The 14,826-nt window shown below is 43.4% G+C and overlaps 1 protein-coding gene across 9 annotated transcripts in view; it reads right to left on the minus strand.

Annotated features, from left to right (window-relative positions):
- The window catches only part of PLCH1 (phospholipase C eta 1), a 207,545-nt gene that overhangs the window by 23,397 nt on the left and 169,322 nt on the right, over positions 1 to 14,826 (minus strand). For 5 of the 9 annotated variants that reach the window (XM_084769032.1, XM_084769037.1, XM_084769034.1 and 2 more), the window contains 3 exons: positions 6,968 to 7,129; positions 6,238 to 6,309; positions 3,032 to 3,126 (listed from right to left, as the gene is read on the minus strand). In XM_084769032.1, the coding sequence (XP_084625158.1) occupies positions 3,032 to 3,126; positions 6,238 to 6,309; positions 6,968 to 7,129 (329 nt within the window). The remainder of the gene's footprint in view (positions 1 to 3,031; positions 3,127 to 6,237; positions 6,310 to 6,967; positions 7,130 to 14,826) is intronic. The other 4 variants (XM_084769039.1, XM_084769038.1, XM_084769033.1 and 1 more) reach the window with 1 other exon arrangement.

Raw genomic sequence — 14,826 nt, forward strand, 5'->3', positions numbered from 1 at the left:
CAACACTGGGGGCTGCCCAGGTTGCTGGGGGAAGAAGGAGCATCAATCGATTTAGGATTGTGCACACTAGAAACCACAATACCAACCTACCTAGCAAGAGGGGCCCACTATGGGGGGGGGGGGGGCGGTAACCGAATGCTGCTTGGCTGAAGTTGAACCCTCTCCACAGGAGAGAAACCATGCATAGTACTGTAAGGCCAGCCAGAACCAGGTGGCTGGAGAAGTTACAGACCCTGAGGAAGAGCTTACGAACACTTCTAGGTAAACTGATATAGGTAAAAGCTGATTTTTAAGTACCTGTGATTATACATAGACTAATGTTGCCCTCTGCTTTAACCTAAGAAGACTCTCTTTGCAGTGAATAACGGTGAGTAGAGCCTCATAGCTGCTCAAGGGGCTGAGAATAAGTGACCTTTGACTACTTAGTCCTAAATAAGACATTTATACTTTTAGGTTCAGGGAACACGGCAGAAGAGGGGACAAAAAGAATATAAGATCTAGAAAATAGGGAGAAGGCTGTGAAATGCTGTCTTCTGAGCCTGACAGCCATAGCAATCATAAGCTCACAGCATGGAGCCTGCACAAGACTGGCCCAGACAACAGTCAGTCATGGATGAGGGCGGGTCTTGTGGGGGCTTACCACTCCCCATTGAACTACTGGCTACGAATAGATTCTAGGCGAGAGGAAGTCATCCTCTGAAGTGTGTATCCACTAGTAGCGAGCCCACCAGGCTCCAATGACTAGTTCTAAACCAATGGTCACACAGACGGGCCTGCTTCAACTCATGGAGTCACAAAACAAAATGACACAAACCTGGGACAGATATTTAATCGGGAGGAAGGAGCGCTGACAGGAGTGGAAGAAAGATAAGAGAGTGAGAATAACCCGAATGCATTATATACGTGTACGGAACTTTTAAGAACAGGTTTAGTTAATAAAAAAAGACAAAATTCAAAATTAAAAGTCTGACTGGAGGTCGGTCGTATGCATGGTGGAAAGTCTTACCCCCGGAAATCGCAAGTCTCTAAACAAGCATCTCAGCACTGATGATAGGATACTCCCTGTGGGTGTTGGCAAGGAGACAGGGGTAGCTCCTGTACCCATACAGGCTGTTGCCGTTGCTCTTGGTCGCCTAGCAGAACTAAATGAAAGCTCTGTGTTCAGTTCCATAGTCCACTGTCATCTTGACTTTAGTTTTGCTTTAGTTCTCTGAACATTCTAGATGTTAATCCCCTGTCACATGTATCGCTGGCAGAGCTTTTTCTCCAGACCTTATTGCTAAAGACACACAAACTCTGGTGCCTCATATTTGACCATGTCCCCTGGAGGGGGAGACCTGGTGGCACTCAGAGGAAGGATAGCAAGGATAGCAGGATACCAAGAAGAGACTTGATAGCCTATGAGCATATACAGGGGGAGGAAATCCCCCTCAGGAACAGTCATAGGGGAAGGGAATAAGGGGAAAATGGGAGGGAGGGAAGAATGGGAGGATACAAGGGATGGGATAACCATTGAGATGTAACAAGAATAAATTAATAAAAAAAAATTTTTAAAAAGACACCATATGCTCTGTTTGCAGGGCATGAAGACATCAACACGAAGCTGACTGGAAGCTTCCTACTTGCTCACTAGCATCCATAGTGCTAGTAGGTGCTCTGCAGGCCACTGTGGAAGACGAGTCAACATCTTACCTAGCTAAGGACCACACACCAGGCAAGACATGCTCACTGGAGCAATAGTGGCATTACTATGTGGGAGAAACTGAGTTGGTCTGAGGACTGTTCCATGGAAAGAATCACGCAGCTGGTACTATAATGTGGTGAAAAGCCTATAGCTTAGGAGGTCCTAAGCCTTCCAGAGGACCTACTACTACTGTCCTGCTAAAAGGACAAGTAGCCAAACTACTATCTAACTATTCATGCTTAGAACCATAGACTACTGCTGCTCCCGGCCATTGGCAGAGAAGCTTCTTTGGGCACTGTGCAGCAGCAAATGAAAAAAAAAGCTTATAACTGGCCAAAGCACTGAGCATTAGTGGCTGTTGAGTGCTCTTCTCTAAATGGAACAGCTATATCAAGCCTTCCAAGGCCAGGGCAACATCACGGAAGGCAGGGAAGAAAGGTCGCAGGAATTGGAAGATCAGGAAGATTGTTACAAAACACTGTCTTCTGGTTCTGATGTGGCCATTGTGATTACAAACACACAGTGGCTGCGGATAGCAGCCCAAGGCCGTCAACATTCCATCAAGGATGAGGGAGGGGACTTTGAGGTCCTGCCACTTCCAGAGGAGCGACTGGCAGTTAAATGGTTCTGGGAAGAAGGGAGTATTACTTTGTTCAGTGGTGTAAGTACTGACAAGTCTCCCACGCTTTGGCAAATGGCCCTGTACTCATACTCATGTCAATAATCCTAATTCATCTCAGTGGGTCCAAAAAAAGACATGTAACTAGGAGGAAGTCATATTGGCAAGGAATGTGTCAGTGGGAGTGGAAGAGGTGTGAAAGAAGGTGATAATGGGTAGATATGACCATATATATTGTATATTAGTGTAAAATTGTCAAAAATAGTGAAGTAGCAGCTAAAATTTTTGACCAATTCTTTAATAGAGTTAGGACCTACCATGCTAATAGGTAAGTCCTTTCATCCTTTTGTGACGCTGGGAGATGGAGAGCTTACCTTGCTCAGCATTAACGACAGTTAGTGGAGGAGCAAATACCTGAAGTCTGGCTCCAACCACGTGCTTACCATCTATCCCGTCTTCAACTCCTCTGCCTGTTCTCTGCACATCTGCACCACCCTCTTCTTCTCCCAACATGCCTTGCCCTTGACCACTGCTGCGCTAGCACTTATTCGGTACCTCACTGAAGCTGTGTTCTCTCCATATGGTATCTCTATTTTGATCTTCACATCTCACTCCAACACCTTACCTCGTGTGCTCCGTTCTCTAGACACACACAGCTAACACAACCAGGGTACTAGGATGGAGCAGCCACGGGAGTCTCAGCAACAAGTGTGCAGATGCTTTCCTACCTGTATAACTGGCCTCCCTCTTTGCCTGGATTCTGAAGTATATCTTCCTCATCATCAATACTGTGGGATTTAGAACGTGATTTTGTAGTTTTCTGCTGGAAAAAAATCACAGTAAACTTAGTAACTCATCACGTTACGTTCATTCACAACATATAGAAATTGGACTGAATTTTAAACCACACACACACACACACACACATGCACACACACACACACATGCAGAAAGAATGGCCAGTTACTTGCTTAACCATTCAATTTAAAAAATGTCTATAGACATCCTTGTATTATCTCAGCCATGCAAAATTTTGAGTTTTGTGCCCAGAAGCCAGTTTCTAACCTACATGACGTCTTGGAAACAATTTATTAGTTGTGCACTTTGAAGATGTCTACAAGAGAGAACCATAATTAAAGTATCTATTTAAATGCTTATAGGGGAAAATGTTCTTTTGCACAGAAGCTTATTATTGATAAGTGATCAAGGGCAAATTTGGTTCCTAAAACAGGTTTGTATTAAGTTAAAGCATACAATGAGTGGCACTTTACCCTCCGTCAGCACAGGCTCACGTAGTCATCTAAATCCGACTGCTCTTTTGAGTTTGTGACTCATTTTTAGTTCTAATAGGAAAATAAAAATCGCTACTCACTGGAGGTGAGCTAAAGTCTCTAGAATTAATCCGGTGTCTTCTGGAAGGGTGTTTGCGGAGGGATGTGGTTTCATCCCCACACTGGAGACTGCTTATTATTTAGGTAGCACATAATGGCACAGAACAAACATTAGAGACCCCAGTCATTGCAGAAAGCCTTGGGGTCAAACACACAGCTCCTCCATGGGCTAGCCATCCTGGACATCTAAGAATGGCTCTGCAAATGAACACTATCCCCGTACCCCCATAGGATCGCATCAGCTTCCAGATTCCCTCATTGCCCAGAACTGAAGTCAAGCTGTAACATGCCCACTGCACTCACAATGAGGAACTACTTTGAATCTTCCAGGAGTAACTTTTGTCCAGAGAACTTCAGATATAGAAGCTTTAGTGTTCAAATGTCTAATCTAGGTTAGCTTTTCACCAAGCTGGTAAAGTAGGAAGCTTCATCTAACTTCCTGCTATACTTTAAAAGTAATATGCAAATACTATCCATTCCACAGGGTGATTGATATTTCAATGATTAAATGGGATAACATACAAAGCCATTTTGCAATCTACTGACTTTAACTTTCAATGTCAGTTAATAATTCACAAATATCACATAGACTACTGTTATTACCAGACGTGTGAAAGGGTCTACTTTTTGGTAGCTGAATTGCTTCTGAAATATTTACCTCAGAAGATTCATTTTTATTATAACATAGAAAAAAGAAGTAAGAAATTAAGAACTAAAGGCAGCATGGTGGTGCACACCCGTAGTCCAAGCTCTTAAGAGGTAGAGGCAGGAGGTTCAGTGGGAGTTCAAGGCCAGCTGATCTACGTGGTAGGTGCCAGGGCAGCCTGGCCTACACATCAGATGCTACCTCAAGAAAAAACCAAACAAACAAAAGAATGACTAATGATGGTAATTTTTCTGACACAGTTTTGATATGTAATACACATCAGATTGTGGCTATCACACTTAGCATCTATCTTCATCAGATATTTTTGTTTCGTGTTTTATATACTAAGATCTTCAGAGAGATTGTCCCGCAGTGAGTTCCCACCTGTCCATTATGCAAGTGAATCATGGCTTACTCAATGACTCTTTATGAGGGAGTCATTTCGTTTTGGGTTTGGTTTGGTTTGGTTTTTTAATTTAATTTAATGATATTTTATGGAAATTTAATGATAATTTCCATAAATTATCATACTTACATAGGCAGTAAATTGCAGATACAACATTCCTTACAGTAGTAGAACCAAAACCCCCAGATAGTGTTCGCTTCATCATCTAATATCTGATCTCTAGTTTTTAAAATTACATTTCTTTAGTGTGTGTGCGTCTACATATGTGGACAATCAGAGGACAGTCTGTCAGAGTAAAGGTCATCAGGTCTCGCAGCAAACACTTTACCTGCTGAGCCATCTCACTGGCCCAATGACTGATTTCCTGTTTAGCATTTTCACCTCTTTATGAGGTATCACAGATATATGCAAAAGTACAGTTTTAAGTGTACAAAGTGATGGTTTCTCCAATGTGAAAGCACTCAAATGAGGAAGTTAGAATCTTGCCTGGTCCCTAGAATCCTTCTGACCTACTCACTGGGTCCTTACATTCTCCTCAAAGGGAAAAACTGTCCTTAACAATTATCCTAACTTCTACTCTACAGCGTTTTTACACAGTTTAGAATTTCATTCTTCCCACATGGTCCTTACTTCCCCTCAAAAGTAATGACTGTCCTCAATAACCATCTTATCTTCTACACTCTAGCATTTTTGCATGGCTTTAAATTTCATACAAAGATACTCACAGTGCATGCACTCTGAGTTTTTACTTGTTTAGCTCAAATCCTGTTTGATAGACCACAGATATAACTGTGTCCTTTTCAAGGCTCTGCAATATTCCAGATGAGAATATACCACATTTTAATCGATTCTATAGTTAATGAGCATTTGGACTGTTTACTACTTGTTCCATTACAAGTGCCACCATTAAACTGTTGTTTCTGTCTTTGTCATAAAGCTAACAGTGGAGCAGCTAAGGAGAAACTGTGACACTGAGTACCAGAGTGGTTTCTGTACCCCAGAAACCATGCACGTGTTGCTCCATATCCTAACACTTGGTTTCTATGGTCTTTTTACACCATCACAAATGGTGTGCATGGGATGGCAGAATAACTGTGATTTGCACGTCTCAGACGCCTCCAAAGGCGGGTCTCTTTTTCCTGCTGTGTGTTATCTTCTTTTGTAATGGGTGCATTTAAGCTTTTGATTTTGTTTTGTTTTGTTTTTTAGAAATGTGAACTGCCCATCTTATTTGTAGAAATGATTCAAGTATTCAGAGTATTCATAATACGAGTCCTTTGTTGGATATGTTTATTTAAAAGACTCCCAAATGCAACTTGAATTTTGATACTTTTGATTAACAGTGGTACTAAACTTCAGAATTGTTTACATTTTAAACTTTTCTCCTTCTAAAGTCCTGCACATCCATTCCAAGGTCACCACAATATAATGCTGCCCTGCAGAATCTGTAACTGAACTGAACTATGCACATTTAACACTCTTAGTTTATACCTTGTGTTTCCCGAAGTTGGTCATCAGGGATCGCCCATGGGACTTCTTTCCACTTTCCTTTACATCCAGATTCTGCATAAATAAAAGCATAATGGAATGGGTTTTTCCCCTTTTGCTCTGCTTATCTCTAGTAGATGTGTGTGCACTGCAAATGAAGAGCTACTAAAGTAATTACTGATTGTTCAAACCCTAAGGGACGAGGAAGGTAGCTAATTAGGCATTGGTCGTAGAATTGACACTGCTCTCCCTAAGCGAGGAGAAACAGTATTGGCAGGCACCAAAGCCACAACCCTTCCCTTGGTCTCCAAAGAATGAGCTCAGAAGACTGAGCCAATTAATCTTTGAGTTCCTTGGTACTTCTTGGAGCCTTACTATCTATTGGTAAGAGGACTGTGTCACTCACTTATTGTTCCGACTAGAATAATTTAAGAGTGAAGTCGGGCACATTTACTAGGATACCAAGGCTAACATTATGCAGCAGAGCTGTCTCCTGCAATCGGAGAGAGAACTCATTGCCTTGAGTTGGTACGACTACACCCCAGGAAAGCACCAAGGGCACTGCATACATTCTCACGTATTTTGCAGTAGGATTTCATTTCTCAAACCTTATGAGAATAGACAGAGAAGTCTGAGAAGCATTTCACAAAGGAAGTGTGCTTAGAAACAGAGGAGGAGGGGGGTTGGTTTTTTTCCCTTGTTGCCAAGACGAGCTCAACAGGAAATTGTCTACCTGCTTAAGGTGCGCGTTCAAGCCTTCGTGCGTAGCCTTGAGTAAAGCCCTCACGGTGAAACTGTCAGGCTCTTCTTTGTCTCGAATTTGAGACTCTCTCAACAGGGACTCCAGTTTTTTCCGTATGAAAGATTCTACCTGGTGCTCGGTGGTCCCGTTACTCTGCAAAGAAGCCAGTAGTGCAAACAACTGCCTGAGAAACAGACTCACGGAGAACATGCCTTTTGTCCAAGACAACACCGAGTTTATAATATCGTCTCTCAATTTGTTCCCACTAGCCAAAAATAAAACAAAACCCTTCCGAAGCGCCTGGTGATCAAACACTCACTCTCTGTCAACTCTTCTTCATGTGTCTCTGCTGCTACTCATGCCCATGTTCAAGCGTTATTCACACTTAAAGGGTCTTATTCTATTTCATTCCACTGATGGAGAAGCTGAGGCTTTGAGAAATTAAGCAAATTGCTTAAGGTTTATGGAGCTGGCCAGTAAGTGAGGCAAGATACTAAACCATTCCTTCCTGATACTTCAAGCTTTTGTCAGAGGGCCAGCCAGGGAAAACTTCCTGAGACTAAGCTTTCTAAACTTACACAGTCACAGTTGAGTGGAAATGCTATTTTTTTTAAAATGACTTCCTTACTGAGAGGCAAAGAATGCTATAGAAGGTCCAAGGCTGCTGACAATTCTGAGACAAAATTTCCTTCTCGTTTCCAACTCCTTGATGTCATTAGAGGGCACACAATATCACTGGCGCTATGACCCATCATTATGATCATTTTTAAAATCACAACCAATTTCAAGGCTTTCAGAAGACAAAGCAATGCCAATATCTCACACAGCTTTTAGGTGGTCAGAGCATGTCATTCCCTGGAAGTCTCGTGCCGCATAGTGAGTGTCCAGCCCCTATGTCCTCTCACAGACCAGTGGCCCCAGGCTGTGAGCACTGGCCCTCTGCTGTTTAACAGCCTTCGCCTCTTCCTTTGTCCAGATGTGTTCCACAGGTTATTCAACCAGTTGCCAAAGACCAATCCACCCACCCCCCAAGCATGCTAGGAGTGGTACCATTCCATAAGAACAAGTCCCACTTTATTTATTACTAGGCGCGCCTGCTATCTGACCCCGGTAGAATATATAGCTCTCTAATTCTGAATATATTTCACAAAATCCTACAATGGCAAGGCAGTATAAAATCATAAAGATTTTTTTAAAAAAAGAACACCTATGCCAGGATGGACTGCTACATTTACCTGTACTTATATCACATTCATAGATGTGTTTAAGATATCCAATTAACAATGAGTTCCACCCATTACAGAATTGGGCTCTGAAAGACATACAAAGGTCACCGCAGAAGGGAACAAGCACAGCCTACCAGTCACGGCCATGCTAGGAAGGGCATGCCACTCCTCCTGGGTGGCTGAGAAAGGCCCCAGGCAAAGAGGTCTGACCAGAAAGCTCAGTGTTCAACAGTGAGGCAGTGAAGGGCTTCAATGTAATACCCAGTGTAAGCAAATGATTTAAATGAGCCAAACGTGTCCTAGAACAGTTCAGGGGTTCAGAGGCAGACAGAGAAGGACTGTGGGGGGCTGAAGGACTGCAAATCCAGAAGATGGGACAGCTGAGCGTTCTGCATAAATAATATTTTAGGAATAACAGCAGTCTGGGAGCGTATTCCAAAAGAGGACAGGAGCCTGCAGATGAAAATCCAGACACAGCAGGTGTCGCAGCAAGCACTCATTAGTACCCAGGCTAGGGTACTGGGGGGTTGTAATAAGGGTCAGAGAGAGTTGGGGGGGGGTGGGGACTCATTTTGATTAAAACAAACTTATACTGAATTTCTGTCATATGCCAGGTGAGAAACACTAATACGGATCAGCCCACTGTCATAGTCCTTGGTGTCATGGAGAATTGCTCATACACGTCACTATGAGTCAGGCATGTGGGCACCACTGGTGCACAGAGGGGGGGCACTCCACCTGCCTTGGGAATTCAGCTCCTTGGCAGGAAGAAACAGGAAGCAAGATACCTTAAAAGAGGAAAGCATTGATTTCCTGCGGCAGCTGTAACAAATGACTCAAACTTAGCAACTTGAAACAACAAATTCATTTTATCATTAGTCTGGAAGACAAAAGTTTGGAACAAAGTAGGGCCGAAGTCCCTTTGGAGCTCCGTGTCCTCGCCTCTTTTCACTTGGAGTAGCTCCGTGCATTCCCTGGCTTGTAAGAGCACAGCAAGCTCTACCTGAGACTCCACATTGCCCTAGCCTGTATGTGCCCATCTGTTGGCCTTCTCCTCTTAAAACATTTGCCATGGATTCGGGCCCACCAGATTACGTCCAGGATATTCTCCTCTCAACATCCTCAACTGCACAGAGTTGGGGTTAGGCCCTTGATCGGGCTTCAGCATACAGCAATGTTGTGGCTAGTTTATTTTTGTCTTTTATTTAGACCGCTAAAGCTTTCTCTATTATCAGCAGTAAGTCTGCCTCACTTTTTTTTTTTTTTTGGTGGTGGTGACAGCCGCACAAGAATGTAAATGTATTTAATGTCACAGAAGTAGACATTTTAAAAGGGCTAAAGTTACAATTTTTTTTTGTTGCATACACTTAGCTACAATTAAAACAACAACAGCAACAACAGACACCAAAGTAGAAGACTGTTTTTGTTGTGGGTTTGCTATTGCTCCTGAATAGAGGTCTGTTTAGAGACCCATGGTGTAGAGACTTACTTTTTTAGAAATAATCATAACAACACATTCTAGCTTTTTTTTTAACGTTTGTTTTATGTGCATTGTTGTTCTGCCTGCATCTATGTCTATGTGAGAATGTCAGGTCTTAGAGCTATAGTTACAAGCTGCCATGTGGGTGCTGGGATTTGAACCCAGGTCCTCTGGAAGACCAGACAGTGCCCTTAACTGCTGAGCCATCTCTCCAGCCCCTAGGTCTAGCTTTTAAATGCTGGTGACAGGCATCTGATGCCAAGGCATAGAGGGATCCCAAGTGTGCACTTTCATTGGTTCTTTGCACACAGGATTAGGTCATCTCTGCTTGGGACACACTCAGATGCTGGGGACAAAATGCTTTCCCACATCTTTTTTTTTTTAATTTTTTAATTATTAATTTATTCTTGTTACATCTCAATGGTTATCCCATCCCTTGTATCCTCCCATTCTTCCCTCCCTCCCATTTTCCCCTTATTCCCCTCCCCTATGACTATGCCTGAGGGGGACCTCCTCCCCCTGTATATGCTCATAGGGTATCAAGTCTCTTCTTGGTAACCTGTTGTCCTTCCTCTGAGTGCCACCAGGTCTCCCCCTCCAGGGGACATGGTCAAATGTGAGGCACCAGAGTATGTGAGAAAGTAATATCCCACTCTCCACTCTACTGTGGAGAGTGTTCTGTCCATTGGCTAGATCTGGGTAGGGGTTTAAAGTTTACCGCCTGTATTGTCCTTGGCTGGTGCCTTAGTTTGAGCGGGACCCCTGAGCCCAAATCTGCCTATCATAATGTTCTACTTGTAGGTTTCTAGGACCCTCTGGATCCTTCTACTTTGCTATTCTCCCATGTTTCTCTCATCTAGAGTCCCAATAGGATGTCCTCCCCTCTGTCCCAGTTTCCTGGTAAGTGAAGGCTTTCGTGGGACATGCCCCTTGGGCTAGTATGCAGATATAAGTGAGTATATAGAAATATGGAATGCTTCATGAATTTGCATGTCATCCTTACGCAGGGGCCATGCTAATCTCTGTGTCATTCCCATTTTAGTATATGAGCTGCCGAAGCGAGCACCTGCCTCACTTATTACCCATTTATGTATTTATTAGAGTAGCACCTTTGATTTCCTTCAGCAGCCTTTCCTTTGTGTTTACAACTTGGCCAACTGTTTAGTGTGGGGGGAGGGAGGGCCCTGCGGGGGTGGGAGGAGGGGGGTGCTCTCTGTCTGTCAGCTTCTGTGCCTTCATCATCTCCAGCTTTGGAGCCCAAGCACTTGGGGGCTATTATAAGGTCATTAATTAACCTACTTTTAATACTGATGTGTACTGGGGACTGGCAAAGCCCAAGCAGAAGAGAGCTGGGAGCTGGGCGTGGTGGCTCACTTCTTTAATCCAAACACTTGGGAGGCAGAGGCAGGTGGATGGCTGTGAGTTTGAGGACAGCCTGGTCTACAAAGCTAGTCCAGGACTAGCAAAGCTAACACAAAGAGACCATGGAGAGAGAGAGAGAGAGAGAGAGAGAGAGAGAGAGAGAGCTGGGAACAGCAAGTTAGTGAATAGTTCCAAATACACATATTAACAGATTGGGTGAGTTTATGCTATTACCAAAATGATGAGAATCCTAACATCAAAATCAGAGATCACCACATATAATGACAACATAGTCATCAAGCTTAAAATATTGTGAGAATTACCAAAATGTGCTGTAGAGACACAATGTGAGCACTCACTGTGGAAAACATTGGGCCGATGTGCTTTTTCAGGGCAGCATCACAGCAAATGTTGTAAAAAAGAAGTGCACTATCTGTCAAACATAATAAATCAAAGCTCAAAACCTAGTATGACTGTCTGGAAAACGCAAGTATAACTCTGTACCCGGGCACCTTACAAAGCAATGTCCTTTGACAGCACATTATCCAAACTGCCCAACACCCATTAAGGTAAGCTGAGTCCTGCCAAATCCCACTCAAAATCACAGAGAGAAAGGCTTGGAGCTCAACCAAACACAGCCCTACGAATGATACTGGGACAAGTCGTAGCACTTAGTGAAGGGATAACAATTGAGACGTAATCTGGATAAATTGCTTAAATTAAAAACAAACAAAAAACAAACAAAAAACCAAACAACAACAACACAGCACACCCCAACAGTGCAGCCGCCATTCTGTTTACACTGTGGCAGAAAAGGATGGATTCTTGATTTGAGCTGATGACGAGTCAGCTCATATTTTAAAACACCCATCATTCCTATTGTAAAACATGGGACATAGTCTGACATCTCTGCGCCGAAAACATTGAGTACATTTCACTTAAGGCCATGAGTGGACCTAACAAAAGAGCCACAAGCTCTCTAAGTCCTAGTGTATTTGATCAAGTGCTTTGGAGCCTGGAGGAGAGGCTTTGTGGAGATGAGAGAGAAAGCCTGCAAGAACACTTAGAATGCCCAGAGCCGGTGTCAGAGTGCTCCTAACACCATCTGCTTCCTTTCTTTGCTCGGGGGCCTCACAGAAAACTCGACGCAATGCAGATCTGAACTGTGGGCATGTCAGAAGGGCCTGACTGAGCCTACAAAGCCCAGGATGGCCGGTGCTGGTGGAATAACAAACCGCTGACACGAGAGCTGTCATTATTCTAAACATGGGGATTTGCCAAAGGAACGAGAGTCCTGCCTGGTGATCTTTTTCTCTCTCTGTGTGTGTGTGATTTTCATCACTGTAAAATTTGCAGCCACGAGGAACAAAGAAATATGCAGCTGAGGTTTCATTACCATGTTATCATTCAGTCCTGGAACCCAACAGCAGCACTAAAAGAAAATTCAGGCAGACAACTGACCTCAAGACCTATCTGCCACTGTGCAGCTGTGGCAGAGACCAAAGCTGAGGGCTCTGTGTATCTCATTCTTTTGTTCCCTGGGCCAGAGAAAGGATGCTGCAGAGAGAACAGTCAGTTAATATGGTCAGGGGCAGTTTCTCCAAGAGATATAATTAGGGTCCCTAATTCAGTCTTCTGTAAGAAATCAATAAAAACAACAACAACAACAAACAAACAAAAACATTCTCATTTCCCCCGGCACATTTTTTTTAAAAGAACCATTTGGAAAGGAGAATTTGCTGGAATATGAAGGAATTAGAGAGACTGAGCCAGAAGGTGCTGATGTTTCACTAAACATCGACTGATGGTTTCACTAAACATCGGAGTCAACAGGATAGTGGACAAGATTCCCAGGTGACACCCAGACCAGGATCAAAGTCTCCGGTCTGGGACACAGGCAGAAGTAATTCTGAAAGTTCTTTGTCATACCAATATGCAGCTGAAGTTGAGGACTTTCTTATTAAAAAATGAAACTAGAAAATATACGGGGCTATCTCAACATCCCATAATGCCCCTTTCTTCCCTGCGTAGAACTGAACTCTGGCAACAGGAAGAAAAAACATATTAGCTGTCCCTTGGGTTGCCTTATCAAGCTTCAAGGCCATCTCTTTGAGGCATGGGTGGAAGCACACTGCTTTTCAGCCGTCTGAGTCCACATTCACTCTGGCCCTCTCCTGCCAGATTCTTTCTTTCCCGTAAAACCTGTTCTCCTGTTCGAGGATCATAGCACAGAACAGAAAGAACTGGAATCCTGGAAGTCCCCTTCTCTAGTCCTTGTAACTTGTTGCTAGGATATGTTCAGCATGTGGCATTTAATCTCAGAGTGGACACAAGAGTGTCCTCCTCTCTATGAATGCTGTTAGGCTGGAGACCTCACGTATCTTAAAACGTCTCAAAGGAAAGATGATGACATTGCAACCAAAGTTGTGGGAAAGGGAAAATGGTTACGATGTTCAGCAGGAGGCAAAGTGAATGATGGGGTACAATATCATGGATGACACGGGGACTTACACGTCACTGGTGCACTGGGGCTCAGTTTATGCCGGAAGGCTTTGTCCTGCGGAGTGAGCTTCATGTAAGAGATAGCTGAGGTTTGTGCCCAACAGCCTGGCTAAACACAGACTCAGAGAGCTTCAAGAAAAAATAAAACTGAAAAAACTCAACAGAAGAAGAAAAAGAAAATCAAGGAAGCTGACATTCAGGAGTGGGAAGTCTTTGCACCGGCACAGAGGATGCCGTAACTGTGAATAATGGTGAGCTGGCGGCCTGGAATCAAATCTGCTAGACTATTATACTGTGGCACAGAGGAAATTGTCCCTTACGTCTCTGAGCTGTGTGATTCTTGGGTCACTGAACACACTGGCTTTACCCTGTGGCTTCCATGTCATGAGTCAGATTTTTTTCCCCTATGGCTGAAGCTACAAAATGAAATAAGGCAGAAGCTTAGAGGAGTCAAGGGTAGCAGGAAACATTCATTGCATAAGTGACAACATTTCACAGGGCTTGGGCAGCTGACAGATTAGGAGAAAGGCTGCCTCCTTTCTCCTATGTAGGTAATGTTGGTGAGCCGCTGGACCTGCTCTACTCTGTGCCTTGGGGTTTATTGTGCCTAGGAAATTCTTCCCATATACTAAGCTGGCTAATTCCTCCCCCCTCTCCCATATCTTTAGTTAAATGTAACTTCTAAGGAAAGCTTTAGGTAGACATCCCCTCTGAAAATTACACACACACACACACACACACACACACGCGCGCGCGCGCGCGCGCGCACACACACACACATCTTTTTCCTTTGCACTTATATCTAACAGGCCTATATTTCACTTTTCCCCTGGTTTGGTATCTGTCTCTTTCTTTTTCATTAATGGTTAAACTCTAGGAACACAAGAACTTTCATCTATTTTATTCACTCCAATATCGCCTAACACCAACAATGGTGACGACCCATGTCCAACAGGAAATGCTCAGTAAAAATTGGTAACATGCATAAAATATCTTAATAAGCTCATGAAAGTTAATGTTCAGAGTCCACGAATTGTGTTAAAAGCTTTCTGTATTACAAAGTTTTAGATATGGCTTATTAACCTAACCATACACTTTCAACTTATAGCTGAGGCTAAGGACTTTCTTTAAAAGGAATAGCTTTGTGAGTAATGTCTCGCCCATACAAACAACCTACAGTGTATGTTGTTTTGTAGAAATATGATCACACATCTTTAAATCTGCCATGTAGATAAGACAGCTGAGCTCCCTGCTGTCCAACGGAGGATACACTGACTGAT

Source organism: Acomys minous (genome assembly GCF_964271855.1).
Source record: "Acomys minous genome assembly, chromosome: 19".
NCBI lineage: Eukaryota > Metazoa > Chordata > Mammalia > Rodentia > Muridae > Acomys > Acomys minous.